Consider the following 19,850-nt stretch of genomic DNA (forward strand, 5'->3'; position numbering starts at 1 on the left):
CGCCCCCGGCCTCAGGCGCAGCCGGGAGGGACGGGGGCCCTGCAGCTGGGCGCGGGGGCGGGGGCGCGGGCCGCGCTGACCCCGCTCCCTCCTGTGCCCCGGCAGCCACGACAAGGGACCCGAGGCGGAGGAGGGCGTCGAGCTGCAGGAAGGTGAGTGTTTGCGGGGCCGGCCGCGCCCGGGGAGGGCTGGGGGCGCCCGGCGCGGCCGTGATCGTGCACCGACCCTCCTCGGCCCCAGGCGGGGACGGCCCAGGAGCGGAGGAGCAGACAGCGGTGGCCATCACCAGCGTCCAGCAGGCGGCGTTCGGCGACCACAACATCCAGTACCAGTTCCGCACAGAGACAAATGGAGGACAGGTGAGCGGCGGGCCGCGAGGGCGAGCGAGCTAGCGGGCGGGCGGGCGCGCCGGGAAGGCTCGGACCTGGCCCCAGCGCCGGCCTCGCCGCTCTGCCGCCCCCTGCAGGTGACATACCGCGTAGTCCAGGTGACTGATGGTCAGCTGGACGGCCAGGGCGACACGACTGGCGCCGTCAGCGTCGTGTCCACCGCTGCCTTCGCGGGGGGGCAGCAGGCTGTGACCCAGGTGGGTGTGGACGGGGCAGCCCAGCGCCCGGGCCCCGCCGCTGCCTCTGTGCCCCCAGGTCCTGCAGCGCCCTTCCCGCTGGTAGGTGCCCTGCCACCCCTGGACGGGGGGTGGAGAGGGGACACTGGCTCTGCTCTTGGGGATCCCCGGGGGTGGGGCAGGTGTCGCCCAGAGGATGCTGCCTTCAAGCCTCAGGCTGCATGGGGTCAGATCCCTCTTGTGCACCTTGAAACCTGGGGACGGTGCTCTTGGAATTTTTTTTTTTCTGCAAAATGGGAATGATGTGTTTAAGAGGAAAGTTTCTTAGAGTGCAAAATGGATTGGCTCAGCAAGTGATCGCTGACCTCCTGCCATGTTCCAGGGCTGTCTGAGACACAGGACAGAATGCTCCTCGCAGAAGGAGTTCCCACTCCTGCTAATTGCAGAGAATGCAGTAAACCCCAAGCACAGCAATGAGGGGACGGGATAGAGGAACAGAGAAAGCTAAGGGTAGTCTCTGTCCTCCTACTCCCCAGGCTGTGATCCAAAATCCCTTCAGCAATGGTGGCAGCCCGGCGGCCGAGGCTGTCAGCGGGGAGGCACGATTCGCCTATTTCCCAGCGTCTAGTGTGGGAGATACTACGGCTGTGTCCGTACAGACCACAGACCAGAGCTTGCAGGCTGGAGGTGAGGAGAGGAAGAAGCCAGGTTGGCAGGTCGGGGAGGCAACGGGCCCAGCAGGGAGGGAAGCCCCTGCAACCAGTTCTGACTTCACCCTGTCTTGCCACTAACCCCCACTATCCCTGCAGGCCAGTTCTACGTCATGATGACGCCCCAGGATGTGCTTCAGACAGGAACGCAGAGGACGATCGCCCCCCGGACACACCCCTACTCTCCGTATGTGCAGGGGACACCAGGAGGGCCTGGCATTGGAACTGAAGGAAGGGAGGGGTTTCTGGAGTAGAAGCTGGGCAGTTAGCATGAAGCGGGCACATGGTGTAATTTTTTTTTTCTTTGCCTGTTTCTACTTCTTTAGTGCACATAAAGTATCATCTCGTTTCTGCACACGGATTTACCTTAAAAGATAATTTTAAGTCTAATACTTAACAAATGCTTGGGCAAACAAATCTGCGATAATACATGCCCCTTTTTTTCCCTCCTTTTCTAGAAAAATTGATGGAACCAGAACACCCCGAGATGAGAGGAGAAGAGCCCAGCACAATGAAGGTGAGGACAAGGTGTGGCTCCGGGTCCCCCCCGACCACCACCCTCACAGGCTCAGCCAGCCCCAGGGTGTGGAGTGACAGAGAGGGAAGCCAGTCCTGGGCGGGCCACAAGTGCTCCAGAGGGCTTTGCTGGACACTGTAAAGGCAGAAAGTGAGCAACGAGGGGAGAGTACAGTGTCAGAAATAGAGGGACAGGGAGTGTGAACTGGAACTGGCCATGTGTTGACCCGGCTGGTGATCTTGAATTCATGGCCCACATCTAAGATGGTGGACTTCACGTTCCCATACGGATTGCCTGCCCCACTTGAAAATTGGGGCTGCCCAAGCTCACCTGAGCTGACCTTTCCACGTGGCAGCCGTCATGCTCACATCCCTCACTCCCATGCCTGCCTGGCCTCCAGAAGTAGGTCTGTTCCCCCAGGGAGCACATCTGAGGGAGAAACTGCATGAAGCTCTGCCTCTGGCTGCCTAAGGCCAGAGCATCCTGCCCTTTCCAGAAACACCAAGTCTCACCTCAGGTCATTTGGCCTTCAGCGCTGTCCCCTCACCCCCACCCCACCTGTCAGTAGCCACTGTAGTGGGCACAGCAGCGTGCAAGTGCCAGGGGAGTGCTTATACCCAAACAACCATCATTCAACAAATATTTACTGCCCGTGGGTTCTGGGCCGAGCGGCACAAGCCCTGTGCCAGGTCTGGAGTCTGGCCTGGAGCATCGGGGAGGCTCTAAGGCCAGAGGGCTCATGTCTCACGGGTCTCGTGGGACATTGATAGGGAGTGGGCTGGGGTGAGGCTTCCCCAGGGAGAGGGGAGTTTGGGTCAGGTTACTTTGTGGGGTGCTGGTTTGGTTGTGGGAGAAGTTCCATCTGGAATGCCTCAGGAGGGAAGATCTGGAAGATCAGGAAGGCCTTGAACGCCTGAGTGAGGCGCTGAATCTCAGTCCTAACACTGGTAATGGGGCTGGGGTCTCTGGCCCAGGTAGTTGTGTTCTGAGCAGTTCCTTTCTGAGTTCAGGCCTTCATTCAGCGTGTGCATACTACGGCCAGCGCCCATTTTGTGTCTTCAGATATGGCAGTGCAGCAGATAATAGGCCAGACGAGGTCTCAGCTCTCTGTGCGTGTTCCGGTGGGAGAGATGGGAGTCATACACAGCCAAAGCAGGCATCAGGCAGCACAGGCAGTCACAGGCAGGAGAGGAAAGCTGGGGAAAGAGGTGGCGGGTGATGGCGGCATGGCACTGTGCTCTGAAGGGCTCTTCGAGAGGCGACATTGAAGCAGAGTCCTGAAGGGACCTGAGGGAAGGGGCCTGTTGAGAACCTCAGGAGAGTCCTGGGCAGAGGGAAGAGCTAGGACACAGGCCAGGCCCTGAACTGGGGCCAGCGTGGTGTGTCTGCAGAAGAGCAGAATTCAGGAAAGGAAAGAGGAAGTTGGCGCAGTGGAGGGGGCTGCCCAGGCCAGATGGTGGAGGACCTTGGAAGAAGTGCCCAGTGTGGCTGTCTGGACTCCTGTGATTTTATTCCAGGGTGATGAGAAGCCAGCGGAGGGGTTTGTGCGTGGAGGCTGCTGGCAAGGGTGGTGGGAAGAGGCTGGGAGATAGGAGACCACTCGGGTGTCAGGCCTGAGACAGGGCAGGGGTTGAGGGGAATGGGGGGAGGACTCCAAGGCTGGAGAGTCAGGGTTTCCTGCTGAACTCCCCTCCATGCTTGGAAGGGAAGGGGTGCATCTGAACTTGGTTTTGGGATGCAGTGAGTTTGAGGGGCCCCCAGAACAGCCCCCGCCCTACCACTTACCTATGGTGGGGCATCAGGGTGGTTCTTAATCTCCGTGCCTGTCTTCCCTCTGTGAAATGCTGGAAGCACAGCTGCCTCCGACACCTGGTGGGGATGCAGTGAGTCGAGGTGGCCACACAGTAAGGCTGAAGAGAGGACTCAGGACCCTCCCACCCCACTCTCACCCCTGCCTCTCCCTCGGTTAATGTGACTCCAGGCAGTCTTGAGACTTTCTCTCCCTGTGAAGCAGTCTTCGTCACCTGCCCACTTCTCCAGCCCCGTCCTGTCTGCTTTCCTGACTTGCAGAGCATCTGCCCCATCTGCTCGTCCTCCCAGTACCCTCGGCCATCTGGCTCATGGCTCTACCAAAACAGCTCCACTTCAGGTCACCCATGGTGACCCCATTGCCACATCAGCTGGCCTCCTTTGCTGTCTGGGCTCCAAGCATCTGACGCTGCCTGCTTCCCTCTGTTCCTTTCTGGAATCTTCCTTTCCTCCACCCTCTCTGATTCTCCTGTGATCTTTGCCTCTCCTGCCCCACTGTTAACAATGAAATTTCCAGGGCTCTCCCCTTTCCAAGTGAGTAGGTGGGGGTGCCGGGGAATCTGTGTTTTCCATCAGCTCGTCAGGTGATTTGTCATAGTGGACAAGTTGAGAAACTGCTTTAGCTGTGAGTGTTTCTTTTGTTTTTGAGAAGGGGATCTCACTCTGTCACCCAGGCTGGAGTACAGTGGCACGATCACAGCTCACTGCAGCCTTGACCTCCCAGGCTCAAGCAATCCTCCCACCTCAGGCTTCTGAGTGGCTGGGACCACAGGCAGGTGCCATCACATGGGGTAATTTTTTTTTATCTGTAGAGTCGAGGTCTTGCTATGCTGCCCAGGCTCGTCTTGAACTTCTGGCCTCAGGCAGTCCTCCAGTCTTGGCTACAGGCCTGAGCTGCCACGCCCAGTCTTGCTGGTGTTTCATAAGGTCCAGCCCCTCTTCCGTCGGCCTCAGGTGTATGATGTGTGAGGCCCAGCGACAGGCTTGGAAGCTCTTGGTCAGTATCCCCCAAACTGTGTTCCCACTTGTAGGTGTTCCTCTTTCTTCTTGGTTCCAGAAGAGTGTGTGACTCACAAAAAGCTGAGGACTGTTCCTTGATGTCCTCCCAGGCTTTGCCAACCACCTGGTTCCTGGTAATGCAAGGAACTGTGTTTCCATCCCATTCCATTCCTCTCACTGCAACTCCAGCCCCACATTCTGAACTACCCGTTCAAGATTTCCATCTTTGGACATCCCTGTAATGCCTCCAACACAACTCGCCCAAAACAGAATGTGCCATCTCTCCTCTCCAAAGGTTCTCATGCAACGTCCCTCTTTGCAGAGCAGCAAAAGCTACCCCTGTCACAGCTGCCCAAGCCAGAAACTTAAGGCCAGAGCCGCTTTCAGCTCTGCCCTCTTCTTCCCTTATGGCCACAAACCCCAAGTTTCTGTTCTGTGGTGAATTTCAGATCCGCTTCTCTCACTTTTTTTTCCCTCCTTCCCACCACTTCTTGGTACCGCAGGAGATCATCCCAGAGCAAACTCAAATGCCTGCAGGGGCCTGAGGGAGGGAGGTGCACTTGGCATGTTAGGAAGGGGTGTGTGGCTGGGCGTGGTGCCTTACACCTGGAATCCCAGCACTTTTGGGGTTACATTTTGACCAAGACAGGCGGATCACTTGAACCCAGGAGTTTGAGACCATCCTAGGCAATGTGGCAGAACCCTATCTCTACCAAAAAAAATTAAAAAATTAGCCAGGCCTGGTGGTACATGCCTGTAACAATCCCAGCTACTTGGGAACCTGTGGTGGGAGGGTGACTTGAGCCCGGGAGATGGAGGTTGCAGTGAGCTGATTTTACATTCCAGCCTGAGCAACAGACCCAGACCCTGTCTCAGAAAAAAATACGAAAGGGTGTGGGGGGCCCCCAGTGATCTGAGACACATGTGTCCTGCCTGAAGGGTGGCCCTTGCCCAGTACCTTCCCCTTGCTGGCTGCCCTGTCAGAATCTAGGGCCACTGTTGCCAGAAACTCTGAGAAGCCAGAAATCGAGACTTCTATATGAAATCTGATTTTTAGGTGCCAGATTGGATTGCTTCTTCCGTTTCATTGATTTCTGCTCTTAATATTACTAATTCATGCTGCTTTTGTTTTTTTGTTTTGAGACGGAATCTCGCTCTGTCACAGGGTGCAATCTCAGCTCACTGCAACCTCCACTTCCCAGGTTCAAGTGATTCTCCTGCTCCAGCCTCCCAAGTAGCTGGGACTACAGGTGCCCCCTGTCACACCCAGCTAGTTTTTGTATTTTTAGTAGAGATGGGGTTTCACCATGTTGGCCAGGCTGATCTTGAACTCCTGGCCTCAGGTTATCCACCTGCCTGGGCCTCCCAAAGTGCTGGAATTACAGGAGTGAGCCGCTGCACCTGGCCCCTTCTACTCACTTTGGATTCAGTTTGCTAGGTTTTGTGCTTTGGCTCCCCCGGCATGCCCCAATCCTAGCTTTTTAAGGTAATTTTTTTTTTCAATTTTCTACTAAAATCTTTATTTTACAGGATTTATGTTTCACAGCAGGGATTGAGATGATTCTTAAGCTTTGTCTTTGCCTAACAGCATTTAGAGTTGCCAGTTCACTCCAACATCACTTTAGCTACATCTCCCTGGGATGTGTTGTGTTTTTGTTATTCAGTTTAAAGTATTTTCCAATTTTCCTTGTGATTTATTCTTTGACCTTTCTGTTATTTGGAAGCAGATTGCTTAATTTCCAAATATTTGTGGGTTTTCCAGATATCTTTTTGTTACTGATTTTTAATTTAGTTCTATTATGGTCAGGGAACATACTCTGTATGATTTCAGTTCCTTGAAATTTGATGAGACTTACCCGATGGGCCTGAATGTGTCCTAGCTTGGCAGAAGCTTCTGGGGCATTGACGAGGACAGGTGTCTGCTGCCGTCAGGCAGAATGTCCCCCCAGGTCAGTGAGGTCAGGCTGGTTGAGTGTTCAGGCTTTCTATTCTGGGTTTTTTTTTTTTTTTTTTTTTTTTTGTCTACTTGTTCTACCAATCATTGAGAAGGATGTCCATGTCTCTCATTATGTTTGTGGATTTGTCCATTTCTTCCTTCAGTCCTGGAAGGTTTCGCTTCTGAATTTTCTCTTTTTTTTTTTTTTTTTTTTTTTTTTTTTTTGAGACAGAGTCTCGCTCTGTCACCCAGGCTAGAGTGCAATTGGGTTCAAGCAATTCTCATGCCTCAGCCTCCCAAGTCCCTGGGATTATAGGCACACACCGCTATGCCTGGCTAATTTTTGTATTTCTAGTAGAGCCGGGGTTTCGCCATGTTGGCCAGGCTAGTCTCAAAACTCCTGGCTTCATGTGATCTGCCCTCCCAAAGTGCTGGGATTACAGGCGTGAGCCACCCCGCCTAGCCTCTGAATTTTAAGTGTCCTATGGAGTTACTGAAGTGCTTCTGTGGAATGAACGTGGTCTTGGTCCTGTATTTCAAATGTGCCATGATGGTGTTCCGAAGCCACAGGCTGGACAGCATCACCACCTGCTGAAGTCAGGGCCTAGACTCAAGGGCCTGGGCCTCTAGAGGAGGATCTGAAATTCACTATAGAACAGAACACCCTGGTTCTGACGTGCGAGCAGACCACGCAAGGCCTTGACAACCGATCTTTACAACCTCTTCCCGCCCCTGCACACCCTGAAATGGTTTTCAAGCCAACATTTCTGGGATCTTCCCACCTGCCTGCCTTAGAGCCCTTCTCTCAGGAACCAGCCCAAATGTTTCCTGGATCTCTGAGGATTCATCCCACCCCCATTCCCATGCAGAGGCCATGGCTCGGCGCCTAGCGTTCCTGAGGCACTTTGTACCATCTTCAGTGGTGACACAAATGCTGTGGGGTTAGTGCCACCTGCCCACAGTGGTGCCGCGAGTGCCAACGGGGCGCACTGGGGCTACTTCCACCCTGGACCCCAGCCTGGCAGAGGGCCTGGCACACAGTAGGGTGGAGAGTAGGCGTGTAAGAAGTAAACGCGCGCTGGAGAGGATGTCGCTGCAGTCGGCGCCCAGCCCTTGAGAGGGCTGAGGGAAGGCAGAGGCCAAAACAAGGCCATCTGCCAAGTTCCTCCACGGACCCCTGGGTGAGGAGCGTTCTGCTGGAGACTGCGCCAGCAGTGTCTCCAGGCTCAGACTCTCAGCTCCGCTGCTGCTTTTGGCCAGAGTTCCCAAAGGCAGGTGTGGCTGTCTTTGGTGGGAGGGTTCAGCGCACCGTGATAGTAATAGGGGAGCAAGCACTCGCTGACCCCAGTGCAGGGCCTGGACCGTGCTTCATAGCGACCTCTGATCTTTGGGTATTGGTTTTGGAGGAAAGAGAGAGCTCAAGGGTGGAAGAGGGGCCAGGGAAGAGTGGTCACGGTGGGAGGAGGAGAGTCCATGTCATTCGGGGGGGTTTGTCACTCGGGCCTGAGTGGGAGGCACTGGAGGCAGGGAGAGGCCAGTCAGCGGCACACGGCCACAGCCCAGAGGGGTTTGCCGATGGGTGGGTCCAGCCTTCTCAAGGGAATGGCGGGGCCGGGGAGCTGCTGATCTCTGGGTGTGAGGGTAATGGGCAGGCTGTGGCCCACCTCTCCTTCTCAGGTTCACTGGACCCCAGCCTGGTATCGCATCACCATTATCCAAGGCTTTGAAAAGACCCCCGGCCTTCCTGCCGCATCCCCCCTAGCTATAGGCTTCGTTCCCCTCCGCAAATGTCACAGACAGCATGGGCCACCCTGGCAGGGGGCTGGGGTTCCGTGGGGTGGGAGTTGGGGTAGCTGAGCATTCTTTCCTGTCCCCACGGTGCCTGGTGCTGGGGCTTGGCAGGCAGTGAAGGGTTGGGACAGCCTGGCTTTAGCAGGCCCTGGGTCAGGGGTCTCAGGCTCCGTGGCACACAGACCCCAGGCAGGTATCAGGACAGCATGTGGCCAGAGACAGGCTTGTGCTGTCTGGGGACAGCTGCTACCCGGCCGACACAGTTGGCATGAGATTGTGGAGTTTTATGGAGTAAAATCACAAATCTGGGTTTTTAAGTAAAATCTTCTGTGAGTTGCCATCTCTGGCCTTCAGCATAGGGTTTGTGTCTTTCCTGTGGGCCAGGCCTGGGAGCTGCAAATACCAGTTGGGATCTGCCATTACCCTGTGGAAGGATTTTAAGCAGGGGTGAAACATGGTCAGACTTGGAATTAGAGATGAGGAAAAAAACAAAATCACGGTGCCCAGAGTCTCTGGGGAGACTGGAGAATCCAGTGCAGGGGCCATGGGAGCCAGAGAGGGGACACTGGTCCTGCGAAGAGCGGCTCTGCCCATCCCTGCCTCCCAGTACATGCCCACTGTGGCCAGAGCTCCATTTCTCAAAAGAAGCCGGTGACGCCAATTACCATGAGAAATTTCCTTATTTTTAACTGTCGATTCAAATTTGTACAAGTATGGCCGGGCAGGCCCGTAAAACGAACTCAAAGTGCCTGACCTTTGATGCCCGTCCTAAAAGCGTGTGTGGCACTGGAGGGCCCAGGTTTCTTTGTTCCTCTTGAGAAGCTGGGGTGGGGGCCGGCTGGGCTCAGGGTGCGGCCCCTCACTTCCCAGGGCTGTGGTCTCAGTGGGGCCTGCGCTGTGCCTGGGTGTCCTTGGGCTGAGCCTCTGCCCTGTGAGGACGGCCGCTCGGGCACGAGCCCTGTCAGCAAAGCCGTGGCTGTGGCTCTGTTTCCCGCAGTGGAACGGAGGCGAAGGGACAAGATCAACAACTGGATCGTCCAGCTTTCGAAAATCATTCCAGACTGTAATGCAGACAACAGCAAGACGGGAGCGGTGAGCATCCCGGGCCCTTAGTGGCTGTGGTGGGCCTGGCCCCCAACCCTTGCATGCAGAAAGTCCAACTGCCATGGGGCTCGGGAGTCTTCCCCGGGGTGGAGGCCAGTGGGTGGTGCCCACCCTAAGGCTCCTGGTCCCCTCACCCCCAGAGTAAAGGAGGGATCCTGTCCAAGGCCTGCGATTACATCCGGGAGTTGCGCCAGACCAACCAGCGCATGCAAGAGACTTTCAAAGAGGCCGAGCGGCTGCAGATGGACAACGAGCTCCTGAGGCAGCAGGTGGGTGCGGGGCCTGGAGCGGGTCGGGGCCCAGGAGCCCCAGATGCAAGGCGCTGGCCCTCAGCTCCCTTGTCCTCCATCGTGTCTGCCAGATTGAGGAGCTGAAGAATGAGAATGCCCTGCTTCGAGCCCAGCTGCAGCAGCACAACCTGGAGATGGTGGGCGAGAGCACCCGGCAGTGACGCCCTCCGCCACGGCGCAGCCGCCGCCGCCCACGCCGGCCTCTGCTGCCCCCTTCCCCAGCCCTTAGCACAGAGAGGGACACACGCCCCTCCCCCAGCTGCGTTTTTTTATAGTAGATTTTTAACAAAAAACGGGGAGAAATAATGGATTTCTGTGGATACAGTGCCCACCGCCCTCCTCCACTTGGAAACAGTATCCTCCCTCCCCATCCGTCTGTCTGTCGCCCTTCTCCCAGCCCTCAATACGCCCCGGCACTTCTAGTGGTCTCACCTGGAGGCAAGAGGGAGGGGGACAGAGGCCCTTCCGTGTCCCGCTGCCTCCTGCTCTCTGGAGGTACTGAGACAGGGTGCTGATGGGAAGGAGGGGAGCCTTTGGGGGGCCACCCGGGGCCTGGACCTATGCAGGGAGGCCACGTCCCACCCCACCTCTTGTTTCTGGGTCCCTGCTCCCCTTTGGGTGTGTGTGTGTGTGTTTTAATTTTCTTTATGGAAAAATTGACAAAAAAAATAGAGAGAGAGAGGTATTTAACTGCAATAAACTGGCCCCATGTGGCCCCCGCCTTGTCTGCTTGTGTGTCTGTCCATCTCGGGAATGGGGAGGGGCCTGGGGTCTACAGAGCTCCATGCAGCATGGTTCCGCCGTTGTGCACATGGCTGTGTGCAGTCCCTGCCAGCTGCACCACCTGGTACCCAGTGGTTGGTTGGATGGATGAAGGAATTAAGGAATGAATGTCCCCTTTGAGGCTCTAGGCATGCATGAGGGTGTGGGGAGCTGGGGTCAAGGACATGTCCCATGTTGGAGGAGAGGTGGAGGTCTCCGTGTCAGCAGTTCTGAAAACACAACCAGCCCCTGGCCCTGCTCTGCTGGGCTGAAGCCCTCCCCTCTGCACCAGCCAATAGTGGGGCCTGGCCTTGAGCCCCTCACCCCCAGGAAGGGCAGATGGCCAGGGCGCCAAGCTTGGCCCGTCAGCCTGTCGCCTTGCACCGAGGCTCTGGCGCCTATGCTGTGACCCCTGCCCCTGCTGATGATGAAACCTGTCCTGAGCTGAGATGCAGTGATGCCTGGTAGGGCTGGAGGCTGCTGCCGAGTCTCCGGGTGGGCACGCCCCTATTCACTGGACCCTGCCTCATCCTGCAGCCCCCTTCAACTCCATCCACTCCCAGGAGCTGGGCCTGCCACTCTGCTCACCTTGTGGAGCTCCATGCTCTGCCTTTCTTCCCAAATGTCCTCCCCACCCCCCAATCGTTTCTTCCCTCAAGAGTCCTGTCTCCTTTTCCTAACTATTCCCGTCTGAGGCCATCTTTATTCATTTAGTTTTTAGAGACAGGGTCTCACTCTGTCACCCAGGGTAGAGCGCAGTGGCGCACGATCACGGCTCACTGGAGCCTTGACCAACTACAGGTGCATGGCACCACAGCCAGGTTTTTGTACAGATGGGGTCTTGCTTTGTTCCCAAGTTGTGACAAGAGGAGCCTCCCACGTGGTGTGGATGAGGAGGCAGATGGCAGGGCCTGTCCATTTCTGTGCCTGAGGGGGCCTTGGGAGCGGTTCAGCAGTCAGGAAGAAGTGTTCACTCCTCGACAGCAACATCCCCAGGCTCTGGTGACTGGGCTGACACTGGATGGCCCTGGAATGAAAGGCAAAGTGGCAAAATGTCCAAGGGCCCATCTGGAACCAAGATTTGTTGATCCCCTAGGCCATGTGCACCCTAAGCTGGGCCTGGTAGTGGAAAGGAATGAAGGCACTGCAGTCAGGCCACCTGGGTTCATCCCCCAGCTAGTGGTGTCCTAAGGAACCGGCTCCCCAAAAACGTCCCTGGCTTGTAGGGTTTGCCAATTTCCTGGTGTCAACACTCCCACCACTGCTGATTTCAGGGTACCGGCATGATGCCAGTAAATGCAGAGTTTCGAGATGTGCACGGTCTGCTCTGTTGAGCCAGTTCTAGCATGCCACTGTACCCTGCTGTGTTTTAGAGGAGATGGGGAAGCCTGGTGGGTAAGAGCAGAGGTCCTGGGTTCAGGCTGTCCAGGTCAGAATCCCAGCTCTGCCTCTGCCTGGGCAAGCTTGGGCCATGCCCTGATATCTGCCTTCAGTGCCTTTTCTGTAAAGTGAAGGAAATGAGTGTCCGACGTGGAGGAGGCTCCTGAAAGGGAGTAGGGTCTGGGGAGCCCAGGCCCCTGGGGTTGGGTGACTGAGAAGGCAGCCCCTGAATACAGAGCAGAGCTGAAGGTGGGGCAGCAAGTGCTGCTGGGAGAACAGGCGGCACAGGCTGAGTTGGTGCAGAAGTGAGTCAACACATGTGCCATCGTGTAAAATGTACTCATCAGACAGCAGATGTTAGCTATTACTATTACTGCTATTTTATGTTTTATAGACAGGGTCTCGCTCTGTCACCCAGGCTGGAGTGCAGTCACACGATCATAGCTCACTGCAGCCTCAACCTCCTGGGCTTAAGTGATCCTCCTGCCTCAGCCTCCCAAGTAGCTGGGACTACAGATGTGTGCCACCACGCCTGGCTAAATTTGTTTAAAAAAATTTTTTTTTTTGTAGAGATGGCGTCTCCCTACGTTTCCCAGGCTAGTCTTGAACTTCTGGGCTCAAGTGATCCTCCTGCCTCAGCCTCCCAAAGTGCTGGGATTACAGGCATGAGCCACCGCACTGGGCCATATTACTGCTGTCATTTATGGCCAAAAGTTTGCTCAAACATTTTCCAGTTACCAGAGACACGTCTCAAGGGTCTGACGCTGGGAAAACACCACGTGCGGATCGGGGCACACGCTGATGCTCGCCATGCTCAGGGCTATCCAATGTTCCCTGCCAGAATCTATGCATGTGTGGTGAGAACTTAAAGCAATGGATGCTTCCCCCAATATGCCGGACACTCCTGAGGAGCCTGGCAGCTGCTGGCCATGCTCTGTGTGCATGCAGGCAGTAGGGAAGTGGGTGGAGGAGAGCGGAACCTTGATTCAGATGATCAAGCTGCTTAACCGCTGAAGCAAAAGGGGTAACTTTTTCCCGATTAGCAGAATGACATCATGATGGGGAAAGGGCTCCCCAGATGGCTGGCGAGCAGTGTGTGTCTGTGACCCCGTCTGCCCCACCCCCTGAACACACCTCTGCCGGCTGAGGGTGACACAACCCTGTTCCCTGTCGCTCTGTTCCCGCTTATCTCTCCCGCCTTTTCGGCGCCACCACCTTCTTGGAAATGAGTCAGAGCAAAGGGGAGGGGGCCCAGACCACTGCCTCCCCTGGCAGGCCCCATAAAAGCCACCGTCACTGGGTCCCAGACACCAGAGCCAGCTCAAGACCTAGCAGTGGGACAGCCAGACAGCACGATGGCACTGAGCTCCCAGATCTGGGCCGCTTGCCTCCTCCTCCTTCTCCTCCTCGCCAGCCTGACCAGTGGCTCCGTTTTCCCACAACAGGTGAGAGCCCAGTGGCCTGGGTCCTTAGAAGGGCAGCAGGGATAGGAGAGCCAGGCCCCAGCCTAGGGCACTAGAGACACCTGAGCACTGAGCAGAGCTCAGGACAGCTCAGGGGGACTGGCAGCTGAACAGGAATCAGGCCAGGCACAGTGGCTTATGCCCAGACCACTTGAGGTCAGTTTGAGACCAGCCTGGCCAGCATGGTAAAGCCCCATCTCTACTAAAAATACAAAAGTTAGCCAGGCGTGGTGGCAGGTGCCTGTAATCCCAGCTACTCGGGAGGCTGAGACAGGAGAATCACTCGAAACTGCGAGGTGGAGGTTGCAAAATGAGCTGAGATTGCACCACTGCACTCCAGCCTGGCAACAGAGCAAGACTCCATCTCCAAAAAAGAACAGAAACCAATGAAGCACCAAGTGACAGGGATTGGAAGGTCCTAATTCTGTGGGTATTTACAAAGCCCTTACGCTGTGTGGAGTCTTATTCTAGACAGTGAAGACAAGGCCATGAACAAGGTAGATGAGAAAGGAGACCTCTTCATCCTGGTCAGGGAATTCGTTAAAGACTGATGAAAACATGAACAAATAATTGTGTCTAGTACATATTATTCGTGAATCACATAACAGATGGTGGTAGAGTGACTGTGATCCATTCGCCACACAGTAAAGTCACTTTTTTGGTTTGTTTTTTAGAGACAGGGTCGTCCTCTGTTGCTGAGGCTGGAATGCAGTGATGCAGTCATAGCTCCCTGCAGCCTCGACCTCCTGTGCTCAAGCAATCCTCCCACCTCAGCTTCCCAAGTAGCTGGGACAGCAGGCACATGCCACGGGTGGCGGGCCCATGGCACGGTCAAGGGGCTGGCAGTCAAGCAAGTGTTTCATGAGAAAGTAACAGTTGGCCTTCGTCTTGGAGGGTGAGAGATGGAGGCAGCAGAGACCCAAGGAGAGGACGAGCTGGCATAGCCCAGGGTCAGGCTGAGCAAGAGGAGACGGTGGGACTTGGGGATAAGGCCGAGGGGTGGGCAGAGTCCCAAAGTCTTGTGGGCAACCGTACAGATGCTGATTTTTCCTTGGAGTAAAGAGGAAGCCCCCATAGGTTTTTTTTTTTTTTTTTTTTTTTTTCTGAGACGGGGTCTTGCTATGTCTTTCAGGCAGGCGTGCAATGGCATCATCTGGGTTCAAGCAATTCTTCTGCCTCAGCCTCCCAAGTAGCTGGGATTACAGGTGCCCGCCACCACGCCCAGCTAATTTTTGTACTTTTAGTAGAGACAGGGTTTCACCATGTTGGCCCGACTGGTCTTGAACTCCTGAACTCAAGTGATCCTCCCATCTCGGCTTCCCAAAGTGCTAGGATCACAGGCATGAGCCACTGCGCCCAGCCTCCTATAGGTTTTTAAAATGGAGAAAACCACAATCTCATTGGCCACGTTTTAAAAAAAATTAGTCTGCCAGTCGGGCACCATGGCTCACGCCTGTAATCCCAGAGTTTCGGGAGGCCAAGGTAGGAAGATCACTTGAGCCCAGGAGTTCGAGACCAGCTTAGGCAACACAACCAGACCCCCTCTCTACAAAAAATTAAAAAATTAGCTGGGCGTGGTGGCATGCACCTGCTGTCCCAGCTACTTGGGAAGCTGAGGTGGGAGCATCGCTTGAGCATAGGAGGTTGAGGCTGCAGGGAGCTATGACTGTGCCACTGCACTTCAGCCTGAGCAACAGAGGGAGACTCTGTCTAGAAAACAAACAAAAAAAAGTGACTCTGCTATGTGGCAAATGGATTGAGGGGCACGAATGCAGGGAGATGTGTTAGGAGGCTGGCACTGTCATCCAGGCAAGGGAAGATGATGTCCCAAAGAAGAGTAGGAGCTGTGGAAAGAGGAGGAGGCGGATCTGGGAGTTTTTTTTTTTTTTAGGAAGAGCCACCCATGGGAAGGTGAGCAGAAGCAAGAAAGCAAGGCCCCTCCTAGGAGTCCAGCTGAGCTCTGGGTTTAAACCACTTGGAGAGGAGCAGGTTGCTGGGAGCCAGTCTCAGAGGTCCGCTGGGCCCCCTGCCATCCTCAACGCCCCCTTCTGCTTTCACAGATGGGACAACTTGCAGAGCTGCAACCTCAGGACAGAGCTGGAGTCAGGGCCAGCTGGATGGTGAGACACCAGTGACGCCCTTCCCAGCCCCCTGCTCCCTCTGCATGCCCAGGTCGGTTCCCTGCTCACACTCCCTTCCTTCTCACAGCCCATGCTCCAGAGGCGAAGGAGGCGAGACACCCACTTCCCCATCTGCATTTTCTGCTGCGGCTGCTGTCATCGATCAAAGTGTGGGATGTGCTGCAGGACGTAGAACCTTCCTGCCCTGCCCCCATCCCCTCCCTTCCTTATTTATTCCTGCTGCCCCAGAACATAGGTCTTGAAATAAAACAGCTGATTCTTTTGTTTTCCAAACCAGAGTGTCTGTTGTCCTTTCTCTCTGTCAAAGGCCTGTGCTAAGAGCTTGTCCTGACCCTGCCTTGCAAGTGCCAGAGCTTGGTGGGTCATGTGGGGCTGGTGTGTCCTGGAGGTTACCAGGAAAGTTGGTGAAGAAAATTTGTTTCTGTTCTCCCCCTTCATGTTGCAATAACAAGGGATGAAACTTAATGTTTCCTCTCCTTGAGATCCTCCTTAAACAGCCGTAGAAATCAGTGCCTATAAGGCAAGCTTGTCCAACCCGTGGGCCACATGCAGCCCAGGATGGCTTTGAATGCACCCAACACAAATTCGTAAACTTTCTTAAGGCATTATGAGAATTTTTTGTGACTTTTTTTTTTTCTCATCAGCTGTCATTAGTGTTAGTGTGTTTTACATGTGGCCCAAGACAATTCTTCTTCCAGTGTGGCTCAGGGAAGCCAAAACATTGGACACTGCTATAAAGCTTCTCAAAGTAAGATCCAGGGACTCCTTTTGTAGGGCTCCTGAAGGTGGAAACTACTAAGACATTTTTTTTTTTTTTTTTTTTTTTTGGAGGCAGAGTCTCTCTCTGTCACCCAGGCTGGAGTGCAGTGGCACGATCTTGGCTCACTGCAACCTCCACCTCCTGGGTTCAAGTGATTCCCCTGCCTCAGCCTCCTGAATAGCTGGGATTACAGGCACGCGCCACCAAGCCCAGCTAATTTTTGTATTTTTAGTAGAGATGGGGTTTTGCCATGTTGTCCAGGCTGTCTTGAACTCCTGACCTCAAGTGATCCACCCATCTCAGTCTCCCAAAGTGCTGAGACTACAAGCGTGAGCCACCACGCCCGGCCTACAAAGATGTTTATTTGCCTTTTTCACCGTGGTTCTCTCATGAGTATACAATGGAGTTTCCAGGAGGCTCCGTGACACTTGATGGCATCATCACCAGATGGCTAATGGATTGTGTGCTGGTGTATCTCATGCTTTTAAATGTCCCAGTTTCTAGCCCAATGCAGTTACATGGTCCCAGCTACTCAGGAGGCTGAGATGGGAGGATTGTTAAAGACTGGGAGTTCCAGAAGAAGACCCGGTGTCAAAAAAGAAAAAAGTGGGGCAACCAAAATGAGAGCGATACAGCTTTTAAGAATGGGAGGAGACAGGGACGGTGATTCATGGCTGAGGCAGGTAGATCACTTGAGGTCAGGAGTTCAAGACCAGCCTGGCCAACATGGTGAAGCACCACTCTACAAAAATTAGCCAGGCATGGTGGCATGTGCCTGTAATCCCAGCTAGTCAGGAGGCTGAGGCAGGAGAACCACTTGAACCCTGGAGGTGGAGGTTATAGTGAGCCAAGATAGCACTGCTACACTCCAGCCTGGGTGACGGAGTGAGACCATGTCTCAAAAAAAAAAAAAAAAAAAAAAGAAAGAAAGAAAAAAAAAAAGGGCAGGAACTCAGTGTCTTGTGGAGGTGAACCATATTCCTATATGTTTCACATGCAAAGTGCGCCCTTCCTGAGAGAATACAACTTAAGATGCTCTTATGTAACAATCCCCTGTACCTCGCTCATTCACTACACCTGGATGGCCTCTGAAGGCCCTGGCCCTCACACCTTTCGGTCTTAGGACCCCTTTACATTCTGAGAAATTATTGAGGACTCCAAAAAGCTCTTGGTGAAGTGGGCTAATCTCTAGTTGCCTGATGTATTAGAAACTGAAACTGGGAAAATATTTCTATTATTTATTTATTTATTTATTTTCGAGACAGGGTCTCACTCTGTCACCCAGGCTGGAGTGCAGTGGTGCAATCTCAGCTCACTGCAACCTCCACCTCCCAGTTTCAAGCAGTTCTCCTGCCTCAGCCTCCTGAATAACTGGCACTTCAGGCGCCCGCCACCTTGCCTGGCTAATTTTCATATTTTGAGTAGAGACAGGGTTTCACCATGTTGGCCAAGCTGGTCTTAAATGCCCAACCTCAAGTGATCCACCCGCCTCGGCCACTCAAAGTGTTGTGATTACAGGCGTGAGCCACCGTGCCCAGCCCGCCCGCATTTGATAGAAACAGAGAGATAGCAACTGTATTTCACTGTCTTCTTAGCTCCTAGGAAGCAACAGCTCTCACTTGATGGTAAAGGGCATTGGTCATTCAGCCTCAATGTTGGGTGTGGGCAGAGAGTGGGAAGCCCCAGGCTTGGTGGGAGAGGGCTCCAAGACACGGCCACCCCACTCAAGGCAGGTAAATCTGGCTAGAGCTTCTAATTTCGTCAAGAGAAGGTGGGAATTTCTATTTTTATTTGTGATTTCTTGCTTTTACAGTATTGGCAACTGAGCAAAGGAATTTGTCTTTTTACATTAACATTCTGTGAGCCAAACTAAGCCCAGCTGGGAGCCAGACCAGTCCTGGTGCACCCCCAACGTCTGCCTTCGCTTTGGAATCCACAGAGGCTTGTCGTCTGGGAGGGGAGGTTTCCTGAATGAAGACTGAAGGGGTAGGGAGAGGGGAATTGTGGTGAGCTTGGCTTCTTGTTACCTATAACATTTTGCATGCATCTTCTTCGTACCCGGAGCTCTACCTCCTCATCCGTATTTTTTATTTTATTTTTTTAGTCTGGGTGTTGCTCCATAGCCCAGGTTGAAGTGTAGTGGTGTGATCATGGCTCACTGCAGCCTTGACCTCCTGGGCTAAAGCAATCCTCCCACCTCTGCATCCTGAGTAGCTGGGACCACAGGTACCTATCACCACACCCCGCTAAAGTTTTGTATTTTGTGTAGAGATGTGGATCTGGCTGTGTTGCCCAGGTGGGTCTCAAACTCATGGCCTCAAATGATCCTCCCACTTCAGCCTCCCAAAATGCTGGGACTACAGGTGTGATCCACCATGCCTGGCCTTTCCTTACCTTTAAAAGAACAGAAGCACTGGGCGCGGTGGCTCACGCCTGTAATCCCAGCACTTTGGGAGGCTGAGGCAGGTGGATCACCTGAGGTCAGGAGTTTGAGACCAGCCTAGCCAACATGGTGAAACCCCATCTCTACTGAAAATACAAGAATTAGCCGGGCGTGTTGGCACACACCTAAAAATAATCTCAGCTACTCAGGAGGCTGAGGCAGGAGAATCACTTGAACCTGGGAGGCAGAGGTTGCAGTGAGCCAAGATCATGCCACTGCACTCCAGCCTGGGTGACAGAACGAGACTCCATCTCAAAGAAAAAAAAACAAAAACAAAAAACAAAAAACAAAAAAAACAGAAGCGTCTGTACAGGACTTAGCTTATCTGGCTCTAGAGTTGCTCAACAAAGGGGATGAGTGTGAAATTGCTTTGGAAACTGTCCGATGCTTCCTCAATGTAAAGGATTCATATTGACAGGGGATGGTGGAGGCCTCCCTCCTGGTAGGTGGGAAACCTGAAATCAGGAATTACACTTAATGACACGGGGTGCTCTTCTCTCCTGAGCAAGCAGTTCTCTGGGGTGGTCCTAGAGAGACGGGAGAACATATAAAGCAGAGATACTCAAACTTCAGCATGCTCAAAATCTCTTGGAGGGCCTGTAAAAATGCAGATGGGGCCAAGTGCAGTGGCTCAAGCCTGTAATCCCAGCACTTTAGGAAGCTGAGGCTGGAGGATCACTTGAGGCCAGGAGTTCGAGACCAGCCTGGCCAACACGGTGAAAGCCCGTCACTACTAAAAATATAAAAATTAGCTGGATGTGGTGGTGGTGGTACGCACGTGTAGTCCCAGCTACTCGGGAGACTGAGGCATGAGAACTGCTTGAACCTGGGAGGCAGAGGCTGTGGTGAGCCAAGACCTTGCCACTGCACTCTAGCTTGTGTGACAGAATGAGACTGTCTCAAAAAAATCAAATAAATAAATAAATAAATAAAAATAAAATGCAGATGAGGCTGGGTATGGTGGAACACACCTATAATCCCAGTAGTTTATGAGGTTGAGACGGGAGGATTACTTGAGGCCAGGAATTCAAGGCTGCAGTGACCTATGATGGCACACTGCACTCCAGCCTGGGTGACACAGTGACACTCTGTCTGTAAAGCAAATAAACAAACAAAATGCAGATAACTGGGCCTCCAGAATTTCTGATTCCACAGGTGCAAGGTGGGGCCCTTGAACTTG

The 19,850-nt window shown here is 54.0% G+C and overlaps 2 protein-coding genes across 2 annotated transcripts; both read left to right on the plus strand.

Annotated features, from left to right (window-relative positions):
* Nucleotides 1-79: 79 nt before the first annotated feature.
* USF2 (upstream transcription factor 2, c-fos interacting) lies at nucleotides 80-10,448 on the plus strand (the record flags this gene model as incomplete). Its single annotated transcript, XM_017847536.1, has 9 exons — nucleotides 80-152; nucleotides 241-359; nucleotides 467-667; nucleotides 1,102-1,252; nucleotides 1,375-1,462; nucleotides 1,734-1,792; nucleotides 9,325-9,419; nucleotides 9,572-9,700; nucleotides 9,793-10,448. Coding segments are annotated over 9 exons (1,005 nt in total), but the record flags the coding sequence as incomplete, so codon positions are not given.
* Nucleotides 10,449-12,990: 2,542 nt separating this feature from the next.
* On the plus strand, nucleotides 12,991-15,740 carry HAMP (hepcidin antimicrobial peptide). Its single transcript, XM_017847537.1, has 3 exons — nucleotides 12,991-13,308; nucleotides 15,387-15,446; nucleotides 15,535-15,740. The coding sequence occupies exons 1-3, from the start codon at nucleotides 13,219-13,221 to the stop codon at nucleotides 15,637-15,639; spliced, it is 255 nt and encodes an 84-aa protein (XP_017703026.1). The 5' UTR covers nucleotides 12,991-13,218; the 3' UTR covers nucleotides 15,640-15,740.
* The last annotated feature ends 4,110 nt before the right edge of the window (nucleotides 15,741-19,850 follow it).

Source organism: Rhinopithecus bieti, unplaced genomic scaffold, assembly GCF_001698545.2.
Source record: "Rhinopithecus bieti isolate Rb0 unplaced genomic scaffold, ASM169854v2 scaffold_28066, whole genome shotgun sequence".
In the NCBI taxonomy this organism is placed as follows: domain Eukaryota; kingdom Metazoa; phylum Chordata; class Mammalia; order Primates; family Cercopithecidae; genus Rhinopithecus; species Rhinopithecus bieti.

Coding starts and splice junctions, on each gene's coding strand:
- HAMP (XM_017847537.1), top strand. CDS start 13,219: ATGGCACTGAGCTCCCAGATCTGGGCCGCTTGCCTCCTCCTCCTTCTC. Junction 13,309..15,386: donor GCTCCGTTTTCCCACAACAG/GTGAGAGCCCAG, acceptor CTGCTTTCACAG/ATGGGACAACTTGCAGAGCT. Junction 15,447..15,534: donor GAGTCAGGGCCAGCTGGATG/GTGAGACACCAG, acceptor TCCTTCTCACAG/CCCATGCTCCAGAGGCGAAG.